Here is a 21,840-nt window from a genome sequence, read left to right on the forward strand (position 1 = left end):
AGATGAAGTGTTCTCTTTGGTAGGATGTATGTTACAAGGATTTATGCACTTGTACCTTTAAGATTTGTATCTTTCAGTGTCTGCAAATTTTACCTAAAAAACTAAAAAAAATTAACATATAATTAATACTTTTACTATTTGAAGTGGTATGGCTTAACACTTCTAAAACTACCTCTGTGTATTCTAGACTTGAGAAAATATATAAGTATATTAAGGATATTGGCAGCCAGATTTCACATGTTGGGTGAGGTAATTACAAATACAGAAATAGGGAAGAGTGGAATATACATTGTAGTGTTTGGTTGGAACCGGAGGTATCAGAGTGAGTCATGGTTTTTCATCTCTCTTAATATATGTATATGTAAGCAGACAAATACATACAGAATGACAGTTATCAGCTTATACATACCTGTGTGTGTGTGTGTGTGTGTGTGTGTGTGTGTGTATGTATTGATGAGGTCCTTTCATATCTATCTATATCTATATCTACATCTATATCTATGTCTATATGTAATGCATTAGAAGCATTGACAGCAGTGTGATATAACTCCAACTCTTGGATTTTAAATACCATTTTCTACTAAAGGGAATTGGGATTTCTTTGGATTAGAAATGGCTGATTCAAGGGCTGGCAAAGTATGTGACAAAAAGGTAAGGAAATGTTGAAGGAATCATTAGGATGTGTCAAAAGGATACAGGCGCTGTCTTGAAGGAGTTTCTGCTCGCCAAATCTGGGCCAATTTCAGCATCAAATTAAATGACAATAATCGTGGATCATGCCCTTTTGTGTAAGATAAGTCTTTGATTCCATGTTCATATGGGGGAAGTCAGGGAGGCAGCCCGGCAGGCTCACTGTTCTTCAGATTATGGCTTTCTAGCTTCATCACTTCATTGTTTCGCTGAAAAAAATTCAGAACCTCAATCTCATCTTGAGAAAACATCAGACAAAATTGGCCTGTATTCTTCAAAAGTATCAAGTTCAGGAAACACAAAGACAGGCTGAGGAACTGTTCTACGTTGAAAGATGCTAAAGAAATGTGATGCCTAAGTAGCATATGTGATCTGGGATTTGAACTTAGACGAGTGAGGGATAATGATCCTTTATAGGACATTTTTGGGACAACAGGTGAACTGTGAATGTGTGTTTTTATTTAGCTAGTATTGTTGTAGAAATGTTAGATTTTCTGATCATGGTAACTGTATTTAACTTGTAAGGGAATGCTCTTTTACTTGAGAAATGCACACTGAAGTGTTTTGGAATAAAGGGGCACACCAACTTGCTCTTAAATATTAAAACATATTTATAAAACGTGTGAGTGTGTGTGTGTGTGTGCATGTGTGGACAGAAAGATTGATAGATACAATTTACTGATAGAATGCTGAGGCAAATAAGACAAATCGAATTATTGGTAAATCTTAGTGTCCTGGTTTAGCTGCTGTCACAAAGTCCCATAGACCGGGTGATTTAATAAACTTCAGAAATTTACAATTCTGGAAGCTGTGAAGTTCAAGATCAGTCAAGGTGACGGCAGATCCGGGGTCTGCTGAGGATCTCTTCCTGATAATAGGCAGCTGTCTTCTTGCAGTGTCCTCACAGGGTGGAAGTGTCCAGTCCCTAATCCCATTCATGATGGCTCTGTTCTCCTGACCTAATCACTCCCCTGAAGCTCCCACCTCCTGATTGCATCACAGTGGGGGTTAAGATTTCAGCATAGGAATTTTAAGGGGGAGACAGAGATACAGTCTACAGCTCTGGGTAAAAGATGTACAAGGTGTTTCTTGTACTATTCTTGCAGTTTTCTGTAAGATTGAAATTATGTCAAAATAAAACATTATAAACAATATAAAAAGAAACAAAGGAATACTATAAAGAATGATGAGAAGAAGATATTTTTCCAGCATTGAAGTTTATATTGGAAACTGAGGAGCTCCTTTTTATGCTGTTAAATATTAATCCAATTTAACGTTTGTCTCCTTATGGCTTCTTGTTTATTGTTGGCCTTCAAGATATGTTGGTGCCACCTCATAGAATCACAGACTCTCGGGACTAACAGGGGTCACAGTTTCCATGTGATTACTGAATTGCCTCCAAACTTTTTTGGCTAAGTGGCTGTCTAACGTATGTTTACATAGCTAATTCGTTTTAGCAGGCATGGGAACATTTGTCCTCCCGGTTAAACCAGCTTTTACTTCCTTTCTGAACCAATGATTAACACCAATTTGTTCATTACCATTTTATTCTGTAAAATATTGTTTCCCCCTAGACAAGAGAGTGGCTTTCCCCTGGTTCCCAAACTGTGTTCCAAATACCCCGAGGCACCACAGCAAATATACAAGGATAACAATCAGGATATATTAAAATGTCATGGGAAACACAGTGGCATATGTTGGACAGAATCTGATGTAGTTCAGTTTCAATGTTAGCTTAACATAGTTCATTTTTACTATTAGATCACTACAGTTCTTTCCTTAAGGTCTTATCTTTGTGAAGCTGTGTTTTTGGTGGTTGCTCAAATAAGACGCAAGTACTGCATGAGATCAGCATGCAACAGAATATGAAGATGGTGGTGTCCAATTTGATTCGGAAATTGTGTAGCTCCCAACTTACTCTACTTTGGAATTTTGACTCGTCTCAAATTATGAATGCTGCAGTGACGCCCAGTATAAATTTGTTGTAGGTTCTCTTAGGAAAGGCATGAAAGGACTTTATGAAGTTAAAAATGCTGTAAAAATACAAGTTCTTAACATCTTTATTAGTATACTTATTGTGATTGTTATTAGTCAAGCCATAGAATTCATGTTTACTCAATCTAATAGAGATTGATTCCTTTATCATGGGGTTTCCATAGAAGTGTCTTAGAAGTATGTGATTTGACATTGACGTAATTTGTCGCCTCAGCTTTGCCTTTCATAACAGTCCTGATAAATAATAGAATGACCACAAGGCTAACAACCAAATAACAACTTTGCTTATTCTTGTACATTTGCATGTAATTTTATATTTTATAGTATATTATGGTTTGAGTGATTTGTTAACTATGTAGATAGACCTTTAATATTTGAGTTAATATGTCAATATAAAATAGTAATTACAGTAAAAAACATTTTGCTATTATGTTTGCAGTTATAATGAGAAACAAAAGGAAACAGGATGTGCTAACATATTCTATTAGATTAAATATTAGAATATGAAGCTTAATATAAACAAGAAAAAAATTTAAAACCTAGGTCATAGCTTTTCTTAGAAAGTTAGTGTTGGAAAGGGAAAGTATTTTACAGACAGTATAATTCAGCCTTCTCATTAGACAAATGAGAAAACTAAAGCCCAGGGATGTGAAATGAAATCTCATGATAAACTGTCCAATTCCCAGAATGTCTTCTTGTTCTCACTTGTTTGTAACAACCCATTTCCTGCCCAACAGAGTTGGGGAACAGCTGGTTATTGATCTCAGCCCTGCACACAGTCATTATTAAGGAGCCTGTTCTCAGAATTCTGTGCTAAGAGGAAGGAGTCAGCCGTGTATCATTTGTATAGGGACTGAATGACTAAAAACTCCCCTTAAGATGGCTAATGCTCCTTTCTTCCACGTGAAAAATGAATAATTCAGAGAATGTATTGGTTTATTTAAAAGAAATATCGAGTGATTTTTAATCACATGAAGCTTTTGCGTGGCTGGATCTAGGTGTTCAAAGTCTATCATTATGACTTAGGTCTTTCACTATCGTTTGGCTCAGCTTTCTTTTAGGCTAGCTTCATTCTCATAGAAGCTCCTTTTAAAGACTATGGGATAAAGAAAGTACAGAACTAGTGGTTGGCGTAAGTGGAATAAGTAAGGAAGAGAGGGTGTGATAGAGTAGAAGATTTTATCTGGAGTTATTCAGAACTTGAAATAGCTCGAATAGGGTCTGCTTACAGATGATAAAGAAAATAACCTAAGTTTTGGTGACCTCAAACAATGCTCTCATATTTTAGCGTCGTTAGAATTTCAAGTGTTCCTGATTTTTATGTAAATTCTGTAATTATGTAAATACCTATCAACAGGTACCTGGGTAAGAGCAAGACTTGCACAAAAATTTGGAGCTAGAAAATAACTGAGTTTTGGCTGTTAAGATTACACTTTAGCAACAAAAATTCACAAAACTGAGTTGGAGACCAATGACTTACCATAGTCAGGTGTGCAACAAAGCAAGTAGGACCCACAAGGCTAAAGGAAGGGGGAACCAGCCCTCAGAAATGTTAGGCACCGCCCAGGAAAGCAGCAGATGGGAGAAGGGAATACGTACAGCTGAGAGAACCTCTTCCACAGCCCAGGCTCTCAATGCTTGGAAAGAGAACAGGGAGTGGCTACCACAGGTAAAAGCCTAATAGTAGCAGTTAGTAGTTTTTGGAGTTTGAAATGCAGCTTAAGAATTGCTTAGCAGGTTTCTATTCTGCCACTTTGGGTCATTGTAATTAATTGATTTATCCTGTTCTCTTTACTTGGGAAGCTCTTCCCTCAGATTTCTCCAAGTCTCACTTCTTCAGTCCCTTGCTGCATGGGGATCCTTCAGTGTGGAGTTCTGTCTCCTGCTGAGTATGTCTGTTCCAGAAGTGTATTCCCAAACTGCAGTCACCAGAGAGTGTGTTTGAGAACCCATTGTGGCTCATTTTTGAGACAAACCTTGAGCTAAAACTTCACTGATTACCTGATCTCCATGAGCCCCTTTTGATTGGTACACCTCAGTGGAGTTTGGGTCTCTTAATAATTAGTACTGCATTGCATTCCAGCCTGGGCAACAGAGCTAGACCCTGTCTCAAAATAATAATAATCATAAAGAATTAATGTCAGTGTAGAGCTCATGTCCAGTGGTTCCCCAAGTCTAGTAATTCTGCGTGCCCCCATAATATTCAGTCACCCAGGTAAATGGCTGCAGACCTCTTTGGGAAAGGTAGGCGGGAGATCTATGCTATAAATTTTTGGCAGCACAGTAGGATTCTTCTTCAAGGGGACCTTGCTTTCTCTTTCTGTATTTAAGGAGTTCTGGGCCTGCGAATTGGCTCATGTCTGGGAATTCAGTGAAGTATTCTGACCTTCTCTTGTGGTCATCAAGTCAGATTTTTGTTCATTTAAGCCACAACATTTCTGTTTAAACAAATGAAAAAAAATATGTCAATAGGCTGCCCTGTTCAGTTCCAGGGACACTGTTGTCTTTGTTTTGTGTTGCTATACCAGAATACTACAGACTAGGAAATTTATAAATAAAATAAATTTATTTCTTGCAGTTCTGGAGACAGAGAAGCCCAAGGTCAAGGTGCCTGCATCTGGCAAGGACCTTCCTGCTGCATCATCCCATGGCAGAAGGTGGAAGGGCAAGAGATCACGCTTTAGAGAGAGAGGAAGGTGGCCAAACTCATCCTTTTATTCAGAAACCCACTGCTGAGATAACTAACTCACTCCCCCAGTAATGGTATTAATCTGTTTATGAAGACAGGGCCATCATGTCCTAATCACCTCTTAAGGTTCCACCTCTCCATACTGTTGCACTGGGGATTATTTAACACAAACTTTGGGAGATACATTTAAACCATAGCACTCCACCCCTGGCCACCAAAATCCATGTCCTTTTAACATGTAGTATGCATTAATTACATCCCAATGGCCTCAAAGTTCTTAACTTGTACAACATCAGTCCAGAGTCTCATCTAAATCCGGTGTGAGTGAGACTTAAGGAACAATTCTTCCTGAAACAAACCTTCTCCAGCTTTGAGCCTGTGAAATCAAAATAAGTCATCTACTTCCAAAATTCAATGGTAGAACAGGCATAGGATTGATACTCCCACTCCAAAGAGGAGAAATAGACAAGAAAAGGGGTAACTTGTCCCAAAAGTCCAAAACTCAACAGAGAAAACAACATTGAGTTTTAAAACTGCAGAATAATCTTCTTTGACTCCATTCCTCCCATTCTGGGCACACTGGAGTGGGAATTAGGCTCCTCAAGGCCTTGAGTGTCCTTGCCCCTATGACTTTGCTGGGGCCAGCCCACACTTCAGCTCTCACAGGTTGTTGTCTCTCATGCCTGAGCTTCTTCAGAATTGTGGAGTTGCATTGGTAGCTCTACATTTTGGAGCCTCTGAGATGGCCTCACTCTCAGGGCTCCACTAGCCATTGGCCTACTGGGGGCTCTCTGTGGGGGCTCCACTGCTGCAACAAGTTTGTCCGTGGGCCCCAGGCTGTCTACAACATCCTTTGAAATCTAGGTAGAGGCTGCCGTGGCACCACAGCTCATGCAGCCGGCAAGTTGGCAGTTAGTGCTATGTGGATACCACTGTGACTTACTGTTTGTGCCCTCTGGAGGTGCGGCAGGAGCTGCACTTGAACTCACTCGAGCCGTGGCCGGGCTCACCCTGTGAAGGAATGCAGGGAGTAGAGTTCTAAGTTGTCTGGGCGGCAAAAGCTGAGGTTCCATGGACACCTTTCTGGAAACCTTGCCCTCAAGGCCCTGCTCTGAGCCTGTGATGGGAGGGATGGCCTCCAAGATCTCTGAAGCAGCTTTACGGTCTTTCTCCCATTTTGTCTTGATAAATGGCACCCAGATACTTGAGTTCATTGCCCTTAAGTTCTGCTTTCTATATAGCCCTGGGACATGGCTACAGATCAGTCAAGTTCTTTGTGACTTCATTAGGATGGCTTTTACTCCAGTTGCCAGCATCTTGTTCATTTCCATCCAGTACCTCATCAGAATAGCCTTTATTGTCCATGTTTCTATCAGCTTTCTGATTGTGACCACTTAAGTAATTCCTAAGAAAGTTAAAGCCCTCCCTGCAGCTGTTGTTTTTTTCTAAGCCCTCACCAGAATTTCCCTTCATGCTTCCTTGATTGCAGTCTAGGCTCTTCACAGCCATTTCCTCCAAGTTCTTCTGGCCTCTACTCATTTCCCAGTCCCAAAGCTGCTTCCACATTGTTAGATATTTGTTATTGCCATAGCCCCACTTGCTGGTACCAGTTTTCTGTTTTAGTCCATTTTGTGCTGCTGTAATAGAGTATCTGAGACTAGGTAACTCATACAGAACAGAAATTTATTTCTTACAGTTTGGGAGGCTGAGAAGTCCTGGGTTGAGGGGCCTTCATTTGGTGAGGGCCTTACTGCTGTGTCATCCCATGGCAGAAAGGACAAGAGCGAGAGAATGTACGAGAGAGAGAAGGGAAGAGGACCAAAGTCATCTTTTATCAGGACCCTGCTCCCGTGATAACTCATTCACTCTCCCGATCACATCATGATTCCATTCACAAACACCATGATTCCATTCACAAACATCATGATTCCATTCACAAGGCTCTGCCTTTTAAAGGGCCCGCCACTCAACATTGTTGCGTTGAGGATGAAGTTTCCAAAACGTGAACTTTGGAGGAAATGTTCAAACCATAGCACCTGGGATCAAGCAGCCGTGCTGATTATTTCTGTGACCAGATTCCTCCGCAGCTCTACTTCTGTTGGTTGTGCTGACAATACCCACCTTGTCTCTGAATGTGAAGTGCTCCCACTTGTCCTCTGCCACATCAATATCGCATCTTCTGGGTGAATTCAAGGAACACATATGGCAGTAGTTCCCACATTAATTCCTGGCCCACACCAGAGCCAGGTATATATTCACATATTCCAGGACTCCCCCTGTAAACGTATTTCTCATGGCCTTGGTGAAGGCGGGCATCCCTAGGACATAGCCAGGGGATTGCCAAACTGGTCTCCCGTTATCAGGCAAATCCAGCATTCCAATCTTGCTAAGCCTTTGAATATATACCAGGGAAGTTCTGAGGTTTCAACTTCGTGGAGCATCGGCCACTTTTGGGAACAGATTTCAGCCAACCTAGCGCTAGCACACTGAACCCAAGCTGGTGCTCTCATATGAAAACCTGCCATATTTACGTATTGATTCCCTTCCAACTAGAATGTGAGCTCACTGAAGACAATAGATGTAATAGTTTCACTGTTCTAGGGTCTCTGATGACTAGAAGAGAGCCTGCTCTAGTGCATTGTCTGGGTGTTCAGTGGTATTTGTCCAGTCATTGACTGGTTGGTTACTTATTTGTTCATCCAACAGATATTTATTGAGTATAGTGCTCAAGAAAAACAGCAAGTAATAGACCTTTAGAAGTGGAAGTTATCCGAATGATCAAGAAGCAGAAAGATGGCCAGGGTTGGGACAGTGAGGGTAGAGGGAATGGGGTGTGAGATGAAGTTTTGAGCTGGATAGTAACCATGCTTTGCAGCGTGTGGTGTGTTTCCATGTGAGGCGTTTTTGTCTATTATTCCAAGTGCAGTAGGAAGCCCCAGGAGTGTTTTAAGCCAGGGAGAGACAGAATTTTATATTTCAAGTTTACAGTACCTGGCGTCTTGAGACTAGGTTTAGTAAGACAAGTTTGGGAGCAGGGAGATTCATTGGAGGACTGTTTTTTATTCCTCTAGAGAATACACAGTGTAGCTTGAACTAGAGCAGGGTGGGGGTTGACATCTCCCTGTCCACCTGCTGTTGTCACTGGTGCCATGATGAAGCCTTGTGCTATGGACATGCTGTGGGGCTGCTGCTGTGGGGACAGTGGCTGCAGTGCAAGCGTCTAACTCTTGCTATGGTGGCAGGGATGAGAGCAGACCAAGGAGGAGCCATATAGATGGAAAGGAATGGAAAATTAGAGTGGCACACGGGACACTTGTTTCACCCAGTGCAGCGACTGCAGCAGACTTTTCTAACATCTTACAGAGGTGCACTCAGCAAGCTCTTCTATGATATTATTTTTACTAATCCAGTTGCCTCATATATATAAAACTTCAGAAACAAAGTTAAACTTTGTAACAGCGCTATTTTAATATAAATAGGCTGCATAGATGCAGTCTATGGATAATTCTAAATAAGAAGTCGGCCAGGCGCAGTGGCGCATGCCTGTAATCCCAGCACTTTGAGAGGCTGAGGCAGAGGGATCACTTGATCTCAGGAGTACGAGACTAGCCTGGGTAACATGGTGAAAGCCTGTCACTACAAAATATACAAAAATTAGCCAGGCATGGTGTGGTGGTGTGTGCCTGTAGTCCCAGCTGCTTGGGAGGCTGAGGTGGGAGGATGGCTTGAGCCCAGGAGGTGGAGGTTGCAGTGAGCTGAGATGGTGCCACTGCATTCCAGCCTGGGTAACAGAGATAGACCCTGTCTCAAAATAAATAAATAGTCATAGTAATTTTAATTTTCAATCTACTTGTTTTATAAAATAGATTATAATATTTAAATCATGCTATAAGAGCATAATGAATAGCTTAGTGTATTAAGTCACATAATAGTATGTTTTACAGACTAAGGAATTTTTATTATATTTTATTTAAACTCTGTTTTTATTTTTGTTATTTTTAATCCAAAGTACCAAGATACGAATATGCAGGGAGTTGTATATGAACTAAACAGCTATATAGAACAACGGTTGGACACAGGAGGAGACAACCAGCTACTCCTCTATGAACTGAGCAGCATCATCAAAATAGGTAAGAAGCATTTTGTGTTCCTCTTAGAAAAACTGGGCAAAGATTCTTTTACAAAAAGCAGTAAAAAAAATTTACTTACTAAGGGGCAGATGAAAGTCATTTATATTTACTTCTATTTCTGGACTAAATTTGAAGTGAAAATTTTTATTATGAAACTACCAGAGTGAGTCAAACCTAAAACTTTCTAAATTATCTAATCCCAAATAAGTATCTGCCTGATATATACATGTAAAATACTATGCCTTCTAATTCACACCTAGTTTCCTTTGGAAAGCATAGTTTTATTGAATTAAATCACATCTTTATAAAATGTATTAATTTAAAAGAGAGAATAAGCATTTTAAATATATTTGGGTAAATGACAATTTTATATACCATTTAAGAAATGGGTTATGTTGTGAATAGAATGGGGAAAGTTATATCAGAAAAGTAGTATTTTAGAAGGATGCACTTGTTTTTAGGACACGTTTTTCAGAAGGATACCCACTATGACAATTGTATCTTTCATTTTTCTTTTGTTTTTTAATTTGAAAATAAAAATATTAATGAGACCAACTGTAGTGATCACATTTATTGTATATTTAAGTATATGCTAGGCACCTGTCTATGCATATTATATGCATTAACTGGCTTATTTTTATTATGGTCTTGTGAGGTTGTTTTTATTATTACCACTATATTACTGATGAGGAAGCTGTAGAACAGAGAGGTTAAACATCTTACCCAAAGTGACACAGGTAAAAAGGAGTTATTTTAGTGATGAAGAAGCTATAGAACAGAGAGATTAAACATCTTACCCAAAGTGACACAGGTAAAAAGGAGTTAAGTAGGGGTTTAAATTGAGGCAGTCCCTCCAGAACTTACACTGTTAACTGCTATAGTTGCCTTCAGATGACCCCAAAGCAATTTTAGGTAAGTTAAATTATGTTTGCTTCAGTGACAATTATAGATAAATACATCGGCTTTTTAGGTTGAGAATTAATGTTGGTTAATTAATATTATAAATATCACTTTTGGTATTTTAAAAACTTTAAAAATTAAACAATTCTCAAATTTAAAAAATATTAAATGATTCTGAATACTTACAGTTCAACAAATATGTTACTATGTAGTACGTTGACTGCTATATGCATTTGAGGATCTCATATCTTAAATTGTATACTCACTGATGAAACATGTAGAGGATATTTTCATTATGCTATTGAGTAAGGCCATAAATGATTCTGTTCCATTTACTGCATGACCATTGATTCTGTTAACAAATCAGTTTGAAAGACTCACATCTGCCGCTCACCGTAGAGAATGCATACATGTTAGATTCTCCCACTGAGCTCAGTTCTTTCTTTTCTTATTACTTTGGCAGCCACAAAAGCTGATGGATTTGCATTGTATTTCCTTGGAGAGTGCAATAATGTAAGTATCTAAATTTAGATTTTGGTGCTCTAGATAAGAAAATATCATAAGCTCCTTTAAAAAAGTTATAAACAACAGACATTTCATGATTAAGTATTTTTCGTTTAAATTCATTTTGGTTTTAGTTTCTATATTTGGTTGTTACCAGTCAAGCATTTTACTGACATGGCAACATTTAGGCATAAAATCGTGTGTGTGTGTGTGTGTGTGTGTGTGTGTGTGTGTGTGTGTGTATGTGTGTGTTTCCTTTGGTTTGTAGCACCCTCGGTTATAAATGGTGTTTCTAGATTTAGTGTTTTGTGTAAAAGTTATTTGGCACTGTGAGCTTGGATGTTGTAGGGGAATTCCTGTACCCTCTTTACACATGATCTACAGAAAGTTGAACATTTTCTTGGTGATTTGTAAAGTTTTTGCAGATGACTCTAAAACTCCTAGGGTGTAGTCCTAGGGCTCTGAGTCTAGATCCCTAAGCTGCCTTACTGTAGTAGGCTCAGGCCAGGCAAGGAATGGGGATTCTCAGCTCTGGCTGTTCCAGTCTTCTGCTGGCAGCCCGGATGCTGCGTTTCTGGTCTAACTTACCTGGAGCACAGCCCACCGTAAAATGCAACATACATAGGCACTTCCAAAAGTATTTCAAGATGTTCAATTACTGGCATTTGATTTTTGATACAGTATTAAAAAGTATACATATTTTAGCATAATTTGAGCTAATAATATTCATAACTTTAATGTATAAATTTCCTCATAAATTTATTTGACACATTTTTGCTTCACATTTCTTATGTGTTAGGCATTGCTATCTGAGATTTGGAATGTATTTTTGCAATATGCTACATGTATTCTTGAGTAATCAAAATATGTATAAAATTATTTACATTATATACAGTGTTACTAAGAATAGAGACAAAAGCGTTCTGAGGTTTTTAGTAGGACTCAAATATAACAGTTTTGCAGAGTGTGAAAAGAGTTGCACAAAAATATTTATTGGCTGATTTAATTAACTTACAGCTTATCTTACTCGTTTCCATGGCGATTGTTTTCCCTTGTATTGTAATAAATTATGCTTGTTTCAAAGGCTTATTTAGGGCAAAGACATTTTCTTGTTCATTCTTGTATTTCCCAAGCCCCTCTCTTAGTGCCTTTCATATAAACAGTCAGATAAGAATGTTTATTAATTTGCATTACTCAGATATTACTACCACTTCTAAATAAACTATATTTCAGACACTGGTAGTATTCTAAAATGGCTAAGCTACTAAAATAACAAATGGATATTACTTTTTTTCCGTGCATTAAAAATTATTTTTAAAACGTCCAAGTTTTTATTAAAAGTTCATAATTTCTTTTAGAAAAATACTTTGCAGTTTGCCATTAGTTTTTAATTGGCTGATATGTGTGGAATGCAGTCTATTGTGGTCCACGTCGTATTACTCCTTCTGAGCCGCCTCCAGCAGTCCCCCGTGTGGCCATGCAGCCGTGCTCACATCCAGCCCCTTACCCTTGGGTGTCTAGTTCAGATCGGGGTGGACATGTGGCCCATGAGGGCCCCGGCAGATTCTTTGTTAAAACCTGTATCTTGGACTCAGCAATTCTAGCCGTTCACCTGAACGAAAGTGATAACAATCCTGAAGTTGAGGCTGCCCCTACAGGATGCTCTCTTGCCCTGTGGAAAGAGAATAGAGACAGCTGCGGGCAGAGACTGAGAGGTGCAGGCAGCAGGCACCCCATGGCTGCAGTGGATGGGAGCCCAAAATGCTGACTTTGCAGGGCTTGGATTTAGGTTACAAAACCCATATTCTTAATCACTTGGCTTAAAAAAAAATTTTTTTTTTTTTTGCTTTATTTGCAGACTTCTTTATACATTGGTCTCAATGAGGTAGTTTCCTCTTGTGATTCAGCAAAAAGGTTTTCTATCTACAATATCTAAATTGTAATTTTATGTATCAATTTGAATTATTTCATCTTATCTTTTACTTTAGTAACTTAAAGGACTGGTACAATATCCTCTCAGTTTTATTCTGGCTCCTTATTCTAAACTCCTAAGGCCAGTCCATTTACTGGGCATGCTTCTCTCTAGGGGCACTGATTCCCTGTTCCTTCTTTCTTTCCCACATCTCAGGGACTGAGTCTCTTCTTCAACTTAATATCCCTGTGAACAGCAGGGTACATAGTGAAATTGTAGCTGTCTCTCAGCTTCCCAAGTCAGATCCCACTGTACACTGTATTTTGCTTTCTCAGTGTTGTATATGTCTCCTTCATAGAACATAGCTGAGTCCGTGATTACATGTTTATCTGTGATTTGAGTGGTTATTTGCTTATCTGGCTTTCTTGCTAGAATATCAGCTTTATGAAGACAGGTACCTTATCTGCCTGGGAGGATAATTCTTGGGGACAATTACTGTGTTTTGCTCACTCTGTTTTGCCCTTTATGCATTCCACCTAGATAGCTAAGCCCTTGTTATTTCCTTAACCCAGGGATTTCTGTGGGTAGGAAAAAGACATTGGCTGAGAAATCTTAAGTTCACTCGAGTGTTTCTTTAGATGTATCTACATTATTACTACTGTCTTTATTCTTCATTTCTTCTTGTATCTCGAGTCGTCCTGTTTGGGATCATTTTTCTTCCATCTGAAATACATCCTCTAGAGTTTCCCTTAGCGAGAGTTTGCTGATGGAAAGCACTCTCAGTTTATGTTTGTGTGAATTTGTCTCTATTTCACCCACTTTCCTGGAATATATCTTTGGTAGATAGAGTTCAGGTTGATAAATTATCTCTCTGAATATTGACTAAAATAAAGATACTGTTTTTAAATTTATTTTGGTTTTCATTATAGTTTTTATTTCCTGTACATGTTTTCAAACTTGTCTTTTATTTCTTGAAATACATTAACTATACTTCTTCTATGTTCTTTTGAATTTACATTTTCTTGGGTTTGTTTTGTCCAACTCTGACAGATGGCGACTTTTGTGCTTATGTGTTTTATGGTTTTCTTTTTATTTTTCCTTTCTCTCTCTCTTTCCCTCTCTCTCTCTCTCTCTCTCTCTCTCTCTCTCTCTCTCTCTGTAGTTGTGAATTCTATTCTTTCATGGGGCTCTTAAATGGATACTCTCAAGGCTTGTTAGACGTGCCTTTCTAGCTCCTTTCTTGGAGACAGGCAGGCATTTGTCTCTGCTAGTCACTGAAGGTACTACCATCCAAAACCATTTTAAACTGAATTGTCTGGTTGAGATGAATTTTCAGACTACAAAGTAGTATGGCTTCAGGAGTCAAATCCACATGGTGCACAATTGTGACTTCTCAGAGGAGATTGTTATTTTCCCTCCAGTACTAATTTCAAAATAATCTGGTTTCCTTGCAGCCTCTTTGCTGGGGTAAGTGTATTTGTCCTTCAACCTAAGAGGAATGTGTGGCCTGTTGCCTGTCCTGGCCCTCCAAAGGGGTCTTTACTTAGACTTCCCTCACAGAAATGTCCCAACTTCTCTCTCCTGTCTCCCACTCTCCATGTGGCTTTCCTGGGAGAAGATCAGTCTATTCAGTCATTAGTTAATTCCCTCAAGAGAAAGCCAGCTTTGGGATCTGGTCAACTCCCACGGTTCCTTTATTTACTTCCTTTTAGATTTCTGTGGATTCCTTCCATTATTCTCACCCAGCAAAGCAATATAAAAGATGGGTAAAATATATTTTATGCAGCCTTTAAATAAATTTGAAATTGTTTTTTCAAAAGTGTCAGCCAAATGATCTAATCTTCTGTATTGCTGGCAATAGAAGATACACTTCTGAAATGTAACTAACCATATTAATTTAAACATCTTTTGCCTAGGTAAGCAGATACATGTATATATTTTTGTATTTCGTCTTTTGCACATGAAAGGTAGCATAGTCTACATAATTATCAATCTTTAAAGAATTGTCACGATTTGAAATCATAGCAAGAAAGTCTTTCTTAAATAACTCAATTTCACAGCAAAAATTATATACTTTAGTGACAAAATTATAATAAAACCCAAATAGACTGAGAAAATTTTCTGTCCATATCAACAAATACTAAGGGTTAAAAAAAGAATTATACAGTTTTTACACTTATTAAAGTATTACACTTTAATAAGTTTTTACACATATTAAAGTATTAATTTTCTTCTCAGTCAGTAGAAATAAATTTCTGAAATTGATGTAATGAGAAATATAACTTAAATAACATTTAAATATGTCAGAAGTTATAATAGAATTTTAAAACGCACATTCATATAAGCAAGGAGGAAAAAACATTCTGTGGTTTTTTTCACATAGAACATTTAGCAGAAAAAACCAAAACTTAAATACTAAAAATCACTAAAATTAAAACATAAAATATTGTTATGGAAATCATTATGTGATTATAACAAAATTACTTATAAAGAAGATCCAACTGTTAAAAGAAAAAAAATTAGATCAGGTTAAAAAATGAAACTGTCATTTATTCTGGTGCATTGAAGTTTCTGAAGCAAAATGGAGAAAATGGACAGAAGTAGTAGTATTTTTAGTTACTGAGATATCAAGAAAACAAGTTAGAAGACGTTATCAATACCATTATTATTTATCCAAATAATACACATGTTAAACTCAGTATATTAGGTTAGGATTTACCAACTTGTGGTTCCTTTTCTTTTCTGGGCTAGACCCTAACTTTAATATATTTAATTTCTGTCTAAGAATTCTTCATAGAACTCCTATAATGGCTAAAAGCAAAGGAAATTGGACGGCTCAGAAGAAAACAGGAAGATGAGGGAAAGTTTGAAACTTCCCAGAAACTTGTTGAATGGTTGTGAGCAAAATGCTGATAGTGATGCGGATAGTGAAGTCCAGGCTGAGGTGGTCTCAGATGAAGATGAGGCCTGGCTGCTCCTAGCCATGCACAGTCATATGTGTTCACAAAGAGAGGGTTTTGTGTTTAAAAGGGAAGCAGAACGTAAAAGTTTAGAATATTTGTAGCCTGACCATGTTGTAGAAAGGAAAAACTCATTTTCTGTGGAGAAATTCAAGCCACTGGCTGCAGAAATTTGCATAAGAGGAGCCAAATATTAATCACCAAGACAATGGAGAAAATGTCTCCAGGACATTTCAGAGATCTTCACAGCAGCACCCCCATCACAGGTCCAGAGGCCTAGGAAAAATGGTTTCGTGGACCAAGCCCAAGGACCTGCTACTCCAAACATGGCATCCTGTGTCCCATTCACTTCAGCTCCATCTGTGGTACACAGAAGGCAAGAGTTTGGGAGCCTCTACCCAGATTTCAGAGGATGATAAAAATGCCTGGATATCCAGGCAGAATTCTGCTGCAGAGGCAGAGCCCTCATGGAGACCCTCTCCTAGTATAGTGCAGAGGAGAAATGTGGGATTGAGTTCCCCATGCAGAGTCCCCACTGGGGTAATGTCTAGTGGAGCTGTGAGAAGAGGGCCACTGTCCTCCAGACCTTAGAACGGTAGATCCACCAACAGCTTCTACCATGTGCCTGGATTAGCAGCAGGCACTGAATGTCAGCCCATGAAAGCAGCCGCAGGGGCCATACCCTGCAGAACCACAGGGGCAAAGCTGTGGTTGTGGACTTGGGAGCCCACCCCTTGCATCAGTATGCACTGGATGTGAGACATGGAGTCAAAGGAGATTATTTTGGGGCCTTAATATTTAATGACTGTCTTACTGGGTTCTGGACTTGTACAGTGTCTGTACTGCCTTTGTTTGGGCAAGTTTCTTCCTTTTGGAATGGGAGCATTTATCCAATGCCTGTACCCCCATTGTATCTTGGAAGTAACTAACTCGTTTGTGATTTTACAGGCTCACAGATGGAAGGGCCTTGGATTGTCTCAGATGAGACTTTAGACATGGACATTTATTTTTGTTTTTTGTTTTTGAGACAGAGCCTTGCTCTGTCACCCAGGCTGGAGTGCAGTGGTATGGTCTCAGCTCACTGCAACCTCTACCTCCTGGATTCAAGCGATTCTCCTGTCTCAGCTTCCTGAGTAGCTGAGACTACATGTACATATCACTGTGCTCGACTAGTTTTTTTTCTGTATTTTTAGTAGAGATGGGGCATTGCCATGTTGGCCAGGCTGATCTCAAACCCCTAACCTCAGGTGATCCACCCGCCTCAGCCTCCCCATTACAAGCGTGAGCCACCATGCCTGGCCTACACTTGGACTTTCAGGTTAATGCTGGAATAAATTAGGACTTTGAAGGACTGTGCAGAAGACCTGATTGGTCTTTAAATGTGAGAAGGACATGATATTTGGGAGGGGCCAGAGGTAGAATGATATGGTTTGACTCTGTTTCCCCACCAAAATCTCATGTCAAATTGTAATTGCCACATTGGATCATGAGGGCGGATTTCTCCTTGCTTTTCTCATGGTAGTGAATGTGTTCTCACAAGGTCTGATGGTTTAAAAAAGTGTGTGGCGGGCAGGGTGTGGTGGTTCACGCCTATAATCCCAGCACTTTGGGAGGCCGAGGCGGGTGGATCACAAGGTCAGGAGATTGAGACCATCCTGGCTAACATGGTGAAACCCCGTCTCTACTAAAAATAGAAAAATTAGCTGGGCGTGGTGGTGGATACCTGTAGTCCCAGCTACTGCAGAGGCTGAGTCAGGAGAACGGCGTGAACCCAGGAGGCAGAGCTTGCAGTGAGCCGAGATCTCGCCCTGCACTCCAGCCTGGGCGACAGAGTAAGACTCCATCTCAAAAAAAAAAAAAAAAAAAAGGGTGTGTGGCACTTCCCCACTTGCACTCCCTTTCCTGTCACCATGTGAAGAAGTTCCTTGTTTTCCTTTTGCCTTCCACCATGATTGTAAGTTTCTTGAGGCCTCACAGTCATGCTTCCTGTTAAGCCTGCGGAACTGTGAGTCAATTAAACCTCTTTTATTCATACATTACCCAGTCTCAGGTAGTTCTTTCTAGCAGTGTGAGAACAGACTAATACACAGACAAACCGTTTACTAAACTGATGAAAAAAAAGAGAAACATAATTATATTTGTTTAATAATTTAAAAACAAAACAATAGATATAATGAAAATGCGAAATTATGAGGGATTATTTTTACTAACAAATGTGAAAACTTAGATAAAAATGAACAGTTTTCAAGGAAAATATTAATTATCCTATTTAATACAAATGAAAATCGAAAACTTATTAGTCCAGTAGCCAAGGAGGAAATTGAAGACACTGTTGAAATATTACCTTTCTACACACCAGTAGGGCACTGATTCATCTGACTGTTTTTGAGCACCAGTCATCACCAGGCACCACGTTAAACCTGGAGAGACAGTGATGAGCCCAGCCTGGGCTCCTGTACCTACATTGTTCATTTGCTACTGGGGCAGCCCTTTCAGAAGGAGAATTCCTGTGCTCCTTATACTTTTTCAGAACTTGGGGGGAAAAGGAAAACTTCCCAGTAAGTAGTTTAGCATTGAAATAAGTTTAGTTCTGGAGTTAGATTGTGTGAGTTCTGTTTCACCACTTAATAATTGTGTAATTAATAATTGTGTGACTTGGCAAGTTTTTTTTTTTAATTAAAAAAATTTTTTTTATTATACTTTAAGTTCTAGGGTACATATGCACAACGTGCAGGTTTGTTACATATGTGTACATGTGCCATGTTGGTGTGCTGCACCCATTAACTCGTCATTTACGTTAGGTATGTCTCCTAATGCTATCCCTCCCCCTTCCCCCCTCCCCACAATAGGACCCGGTGTGTGATGCTCCCCTTCCTGTGTCCAAGTGATCTCATTGTTCAATTCCCACCTATGAGTGAGAACATGCGGTGTTTGGTTTTCTGTTCTTGCGATAGTTTGCTGAAAATGATGGTTTCCAGCTGCATCCATGTCCCTACAAAGGACACAAACTCATCCTTTTTTATGGCTGCATAGTATTCCATGGTGTATATGTGCCACATTTTCTTAATCCAGTCTGTCACTGATGGACATTTGGGTTGATTCCAAGTCTTTGCTATTGTGAATAGTACCACAATAAACATATGTGTGCATGTGTCTTTATAGCAGCATGACTTATAATCCTTTGGGTATATCCCCAGTAATGGGATGGCTGGGTCAAATGGTATTTCTAGTTCTAGATCCTTGAGGAATTGCCACACTATTTTCCACATGGTTGAATTAGTTTGCAGTCCCACCAACAGTGTAAAAGTGTTCCTATTTCTCCACATCCTCTCTAGCACCTGTTGTTTCCTGACTTTTTAATGATTGCCATTCTAACTGGTGTGAGGTGGTATCTCATTGTGGTTTTGATTTGCATTTCTCTGATGGCCAGTGATGATGAGCATTTTTTCATGTGTCTGTTGGCTGTATGAATGTCTTCTTTTGAGAAGTGTCTCTTCATATCCTTTGCCCACTTTTTAATGGGGTTGTTTGTTTTTTTCTTGTAAATTTGATTGAGTTCTTTATAGGTTCTAGATATTAGCCTTTTGTCAGATGAGTAGTTTGCAAAAATTTTCTCCCATTCTGTAGGTTGCCTGTTCACTCTGATGGTAGTTTCTTTTGCTGTGCAGAAGCTCTTTAGTTTAATTAGATCCCATTCGTCAATTTTGGCTTTTGTTGCCGTTGCTTTTCGTGTTTTAGACATGAAGTCCTTGCCCATGGTTTAGAAAGATTCTTAAACTTTCTAAACCTTAATTTACCATTTACCCTCCATTAGTTAAATGTTACACCATAAATGCTGTTTGTTTAACAAACCGTTTAAAACGTCTGCTAAGTACCAAAAAACTGTGCTAAATTGCTGAGCAAACAAAAACAAAATTATTTCTGACATCAAAGAATGTACAAGCAGTAGGGGAGATAGAAAAATCAACAGCTAGTTACAGCACATGATTTTTATGTGCTAACAGAGGAGCTCAAGGGCTCTGTGACCATGAATGTGATGGGGCTGCAGCACATAAAAACAGATTGGATGCTGAGGAGATAATATCTGAGTGGGGATTTAAGACCTCTCACTTAGTAGATGAGAGGGAAAATAAAGGATGTCTTTTGGGCAGAAGAAGCAATTTCTGAGAAATCTGGAGTTAACAAAGAAAACAGTGTATGTTGTATCCTGGCCCATAGCAATGTCTGCTATAGACAAAGTGCTCTTGAGATGTTTTAGGGAAAAAAATAATTTTTTCATGACTGAATTTTTGCTTAATTCAACTTTTCTTGTTTGTATGGCTATGGTTAGTTACATGTATAACATACCTGATAATATTATCTTTATAGTTTTTCCACTGTTATCTATCAGAGTTGTTTGTGAAAGCTGAAAACCTTATGTACTTTATACCTTAAAATTTTTAATTCAGAAGTAAATTTATTGATAGTTTTATATATATATATGTTATTTTAAAAATAATCTTTCCACAATTTACAGGTTTGATAAGTTAGTGAAGCAGTTGTTTGTTATTATTATTTATAAACATGAGCAACTAGATGACTCTAGAAGTCTTAGATTCATAGAATGTTAAAGCTAAAAGAGACACTTCCAAATTTTTTAATTTAATCCTTTCATTTTAGGGATGAGGTAGCCAAGGTCTCTTTTATGGGTAATGATTGTCCGAGTTCACACAGCTAGTCAAAAACTAAAGGCTAGGCTCCCATTCCAAAGTTACCGTGCTTTCTACAAAGAGAAACTATGCTCTTTCCACCCTAACACAATACTTCTTTTAAGAACATAGCTTCCCCCTGCCCTTTTGTTACTTGATTTTTATTACCCACATACTGGGAAGAACACATTTCAGTTTTGTACTTGGGATACAATTGGAAAAAATGGAAGAGCGGAAGAATCTTAAGTTTTAGCTTCAATATGTATGCATTAAACATTCACCGGAAGTATTGCATTCTTCGTATTCAGAGCTGGTAGTTTATAGTAATTGTTTGCCTTTTTCAAGTGCACAGTGAACTTCAGCAGATTTATTTTTAAGAATTATGCAAACAAAGTTAGTCATCCATATATCAAGTTCCAGGTAAATGTGGGAGCTATTTACTTACGGCCATCTACATAGATCTAAATTTGTTTACTATCCAGTGCCATCTAGTGTCTAAAAGGATAATAGCCTATTGGTAAACCTAAATACCTTGTTTCTAAAATTTAACTGGTTGTGAGTTGAAGTCTTAACATTGAATTGAAGTCTCATGAGTAAAGTGATGTTTGAGTTGTACATGGAAAGAAAGATGAAGGCAAGTGTTAACCAAGTGAAGTAAACATCTATTTGGCTGATATCAATGAATTGGATTTTTCCATTTCATTAAAAGATGGTATTTTTCTAAATTGTATTAGTCTATTCTCTTGTTCATTTTCCACCAAATCAATTTATTTCCCCAAATTTACATTTTTATAATTTGAATGTTTTTAATTCCTTTATTGAACCAACCTGTTGATTATGACTTGTGCACCCAATCTTTTCTAGTTTAAATTATCTCTTTAGAAATAGATACCAAAATTTGCTGTTACCACAAAATATTAGCTACCTTATAATGAGTTTCTTAGAAAAATTTAAAAGCTGATTCCTCCCCTAGGACTTCCTGGACTCTGATAGGATTGATTTTCTACTCTTTGGGCAGTCTCATTGATGCTAGTTGAGAGGTGGAGTGACTAGTGGTCACCTTCACCTCTAGAACTCTCAAATGCTAAAGAACTACAGCAGCCTTTGGTCAAGTAGATATCCTGAAGGCAGTTACTTTCTTCTCTGGAAACGATAGAGGTGGCTAATGTTTGAAACTTTAAAGGTTTTCCTTATTTTTTAGTTGTGGTTTTTATCTCTGGCCTCTAAAAGATGCTTGTTCTAATTACAGTTTTCATATATTTATACAATAGTAGAGCAGGAGTTAATCTTAAAGACTCAGTTCAACTCTGGATATTATAGATAAATTTGATATTGTAAATATATGGATAAGAGGCTTAATACTTCTTAAAAT

General features: G+C 38.5%; 1 protein-coding gene across 10 annotated transcripts in view; it reads left to right on the forward strand.

Annotated features, from left to right (window-relative positions):
- PDE10A (phosphodiesterase 10A) overlaps positions 1-21,840 on the forward strand; it is a 676,118-nt gene that overhangs the window by 552,643 nt on the left and 101,635 nt on the right. For 9 of the 10 annotated variants that reach the window (XR_012433277.1, XR_012433276.1, XM_074036771.1 and 6 more), the window contains 2 exons: positions 9,384-9,504; positions 10,868-10,917. Coding sequence is in view for 8 of the 10 variants with exons in the window: in XM_074036771.1 (XP_073892872.1) it covers positions 9,384-9,504; positions 10,868-10,917 (171 nt within the window). In the remaining 2 variants the exon portion in view is untranslated. Of the gene's footprint in view, positions 1-5,263; positions 5,382-9,383; positions 9,505-10,867; positions 10,918-21,840 lie in introns of all 10 variants that reach the window. The other variant, XM_074036772.1, reaches the window with a different exon arrangement.

The sequence above is a fragment of the Macaca fascicularis genome, chromosome 4, assembly GCF_037993035.2.
Source record: "Macaca fascicularis isolate 582-1 chromosome 4, T2T-MFA8v1.1".
Lineage (NCBI taxonomy): Eukaryota > Metazoa > Chordata > Mammalia > Primates > Cercopithecidae > Macaca > Macaca fascicularis.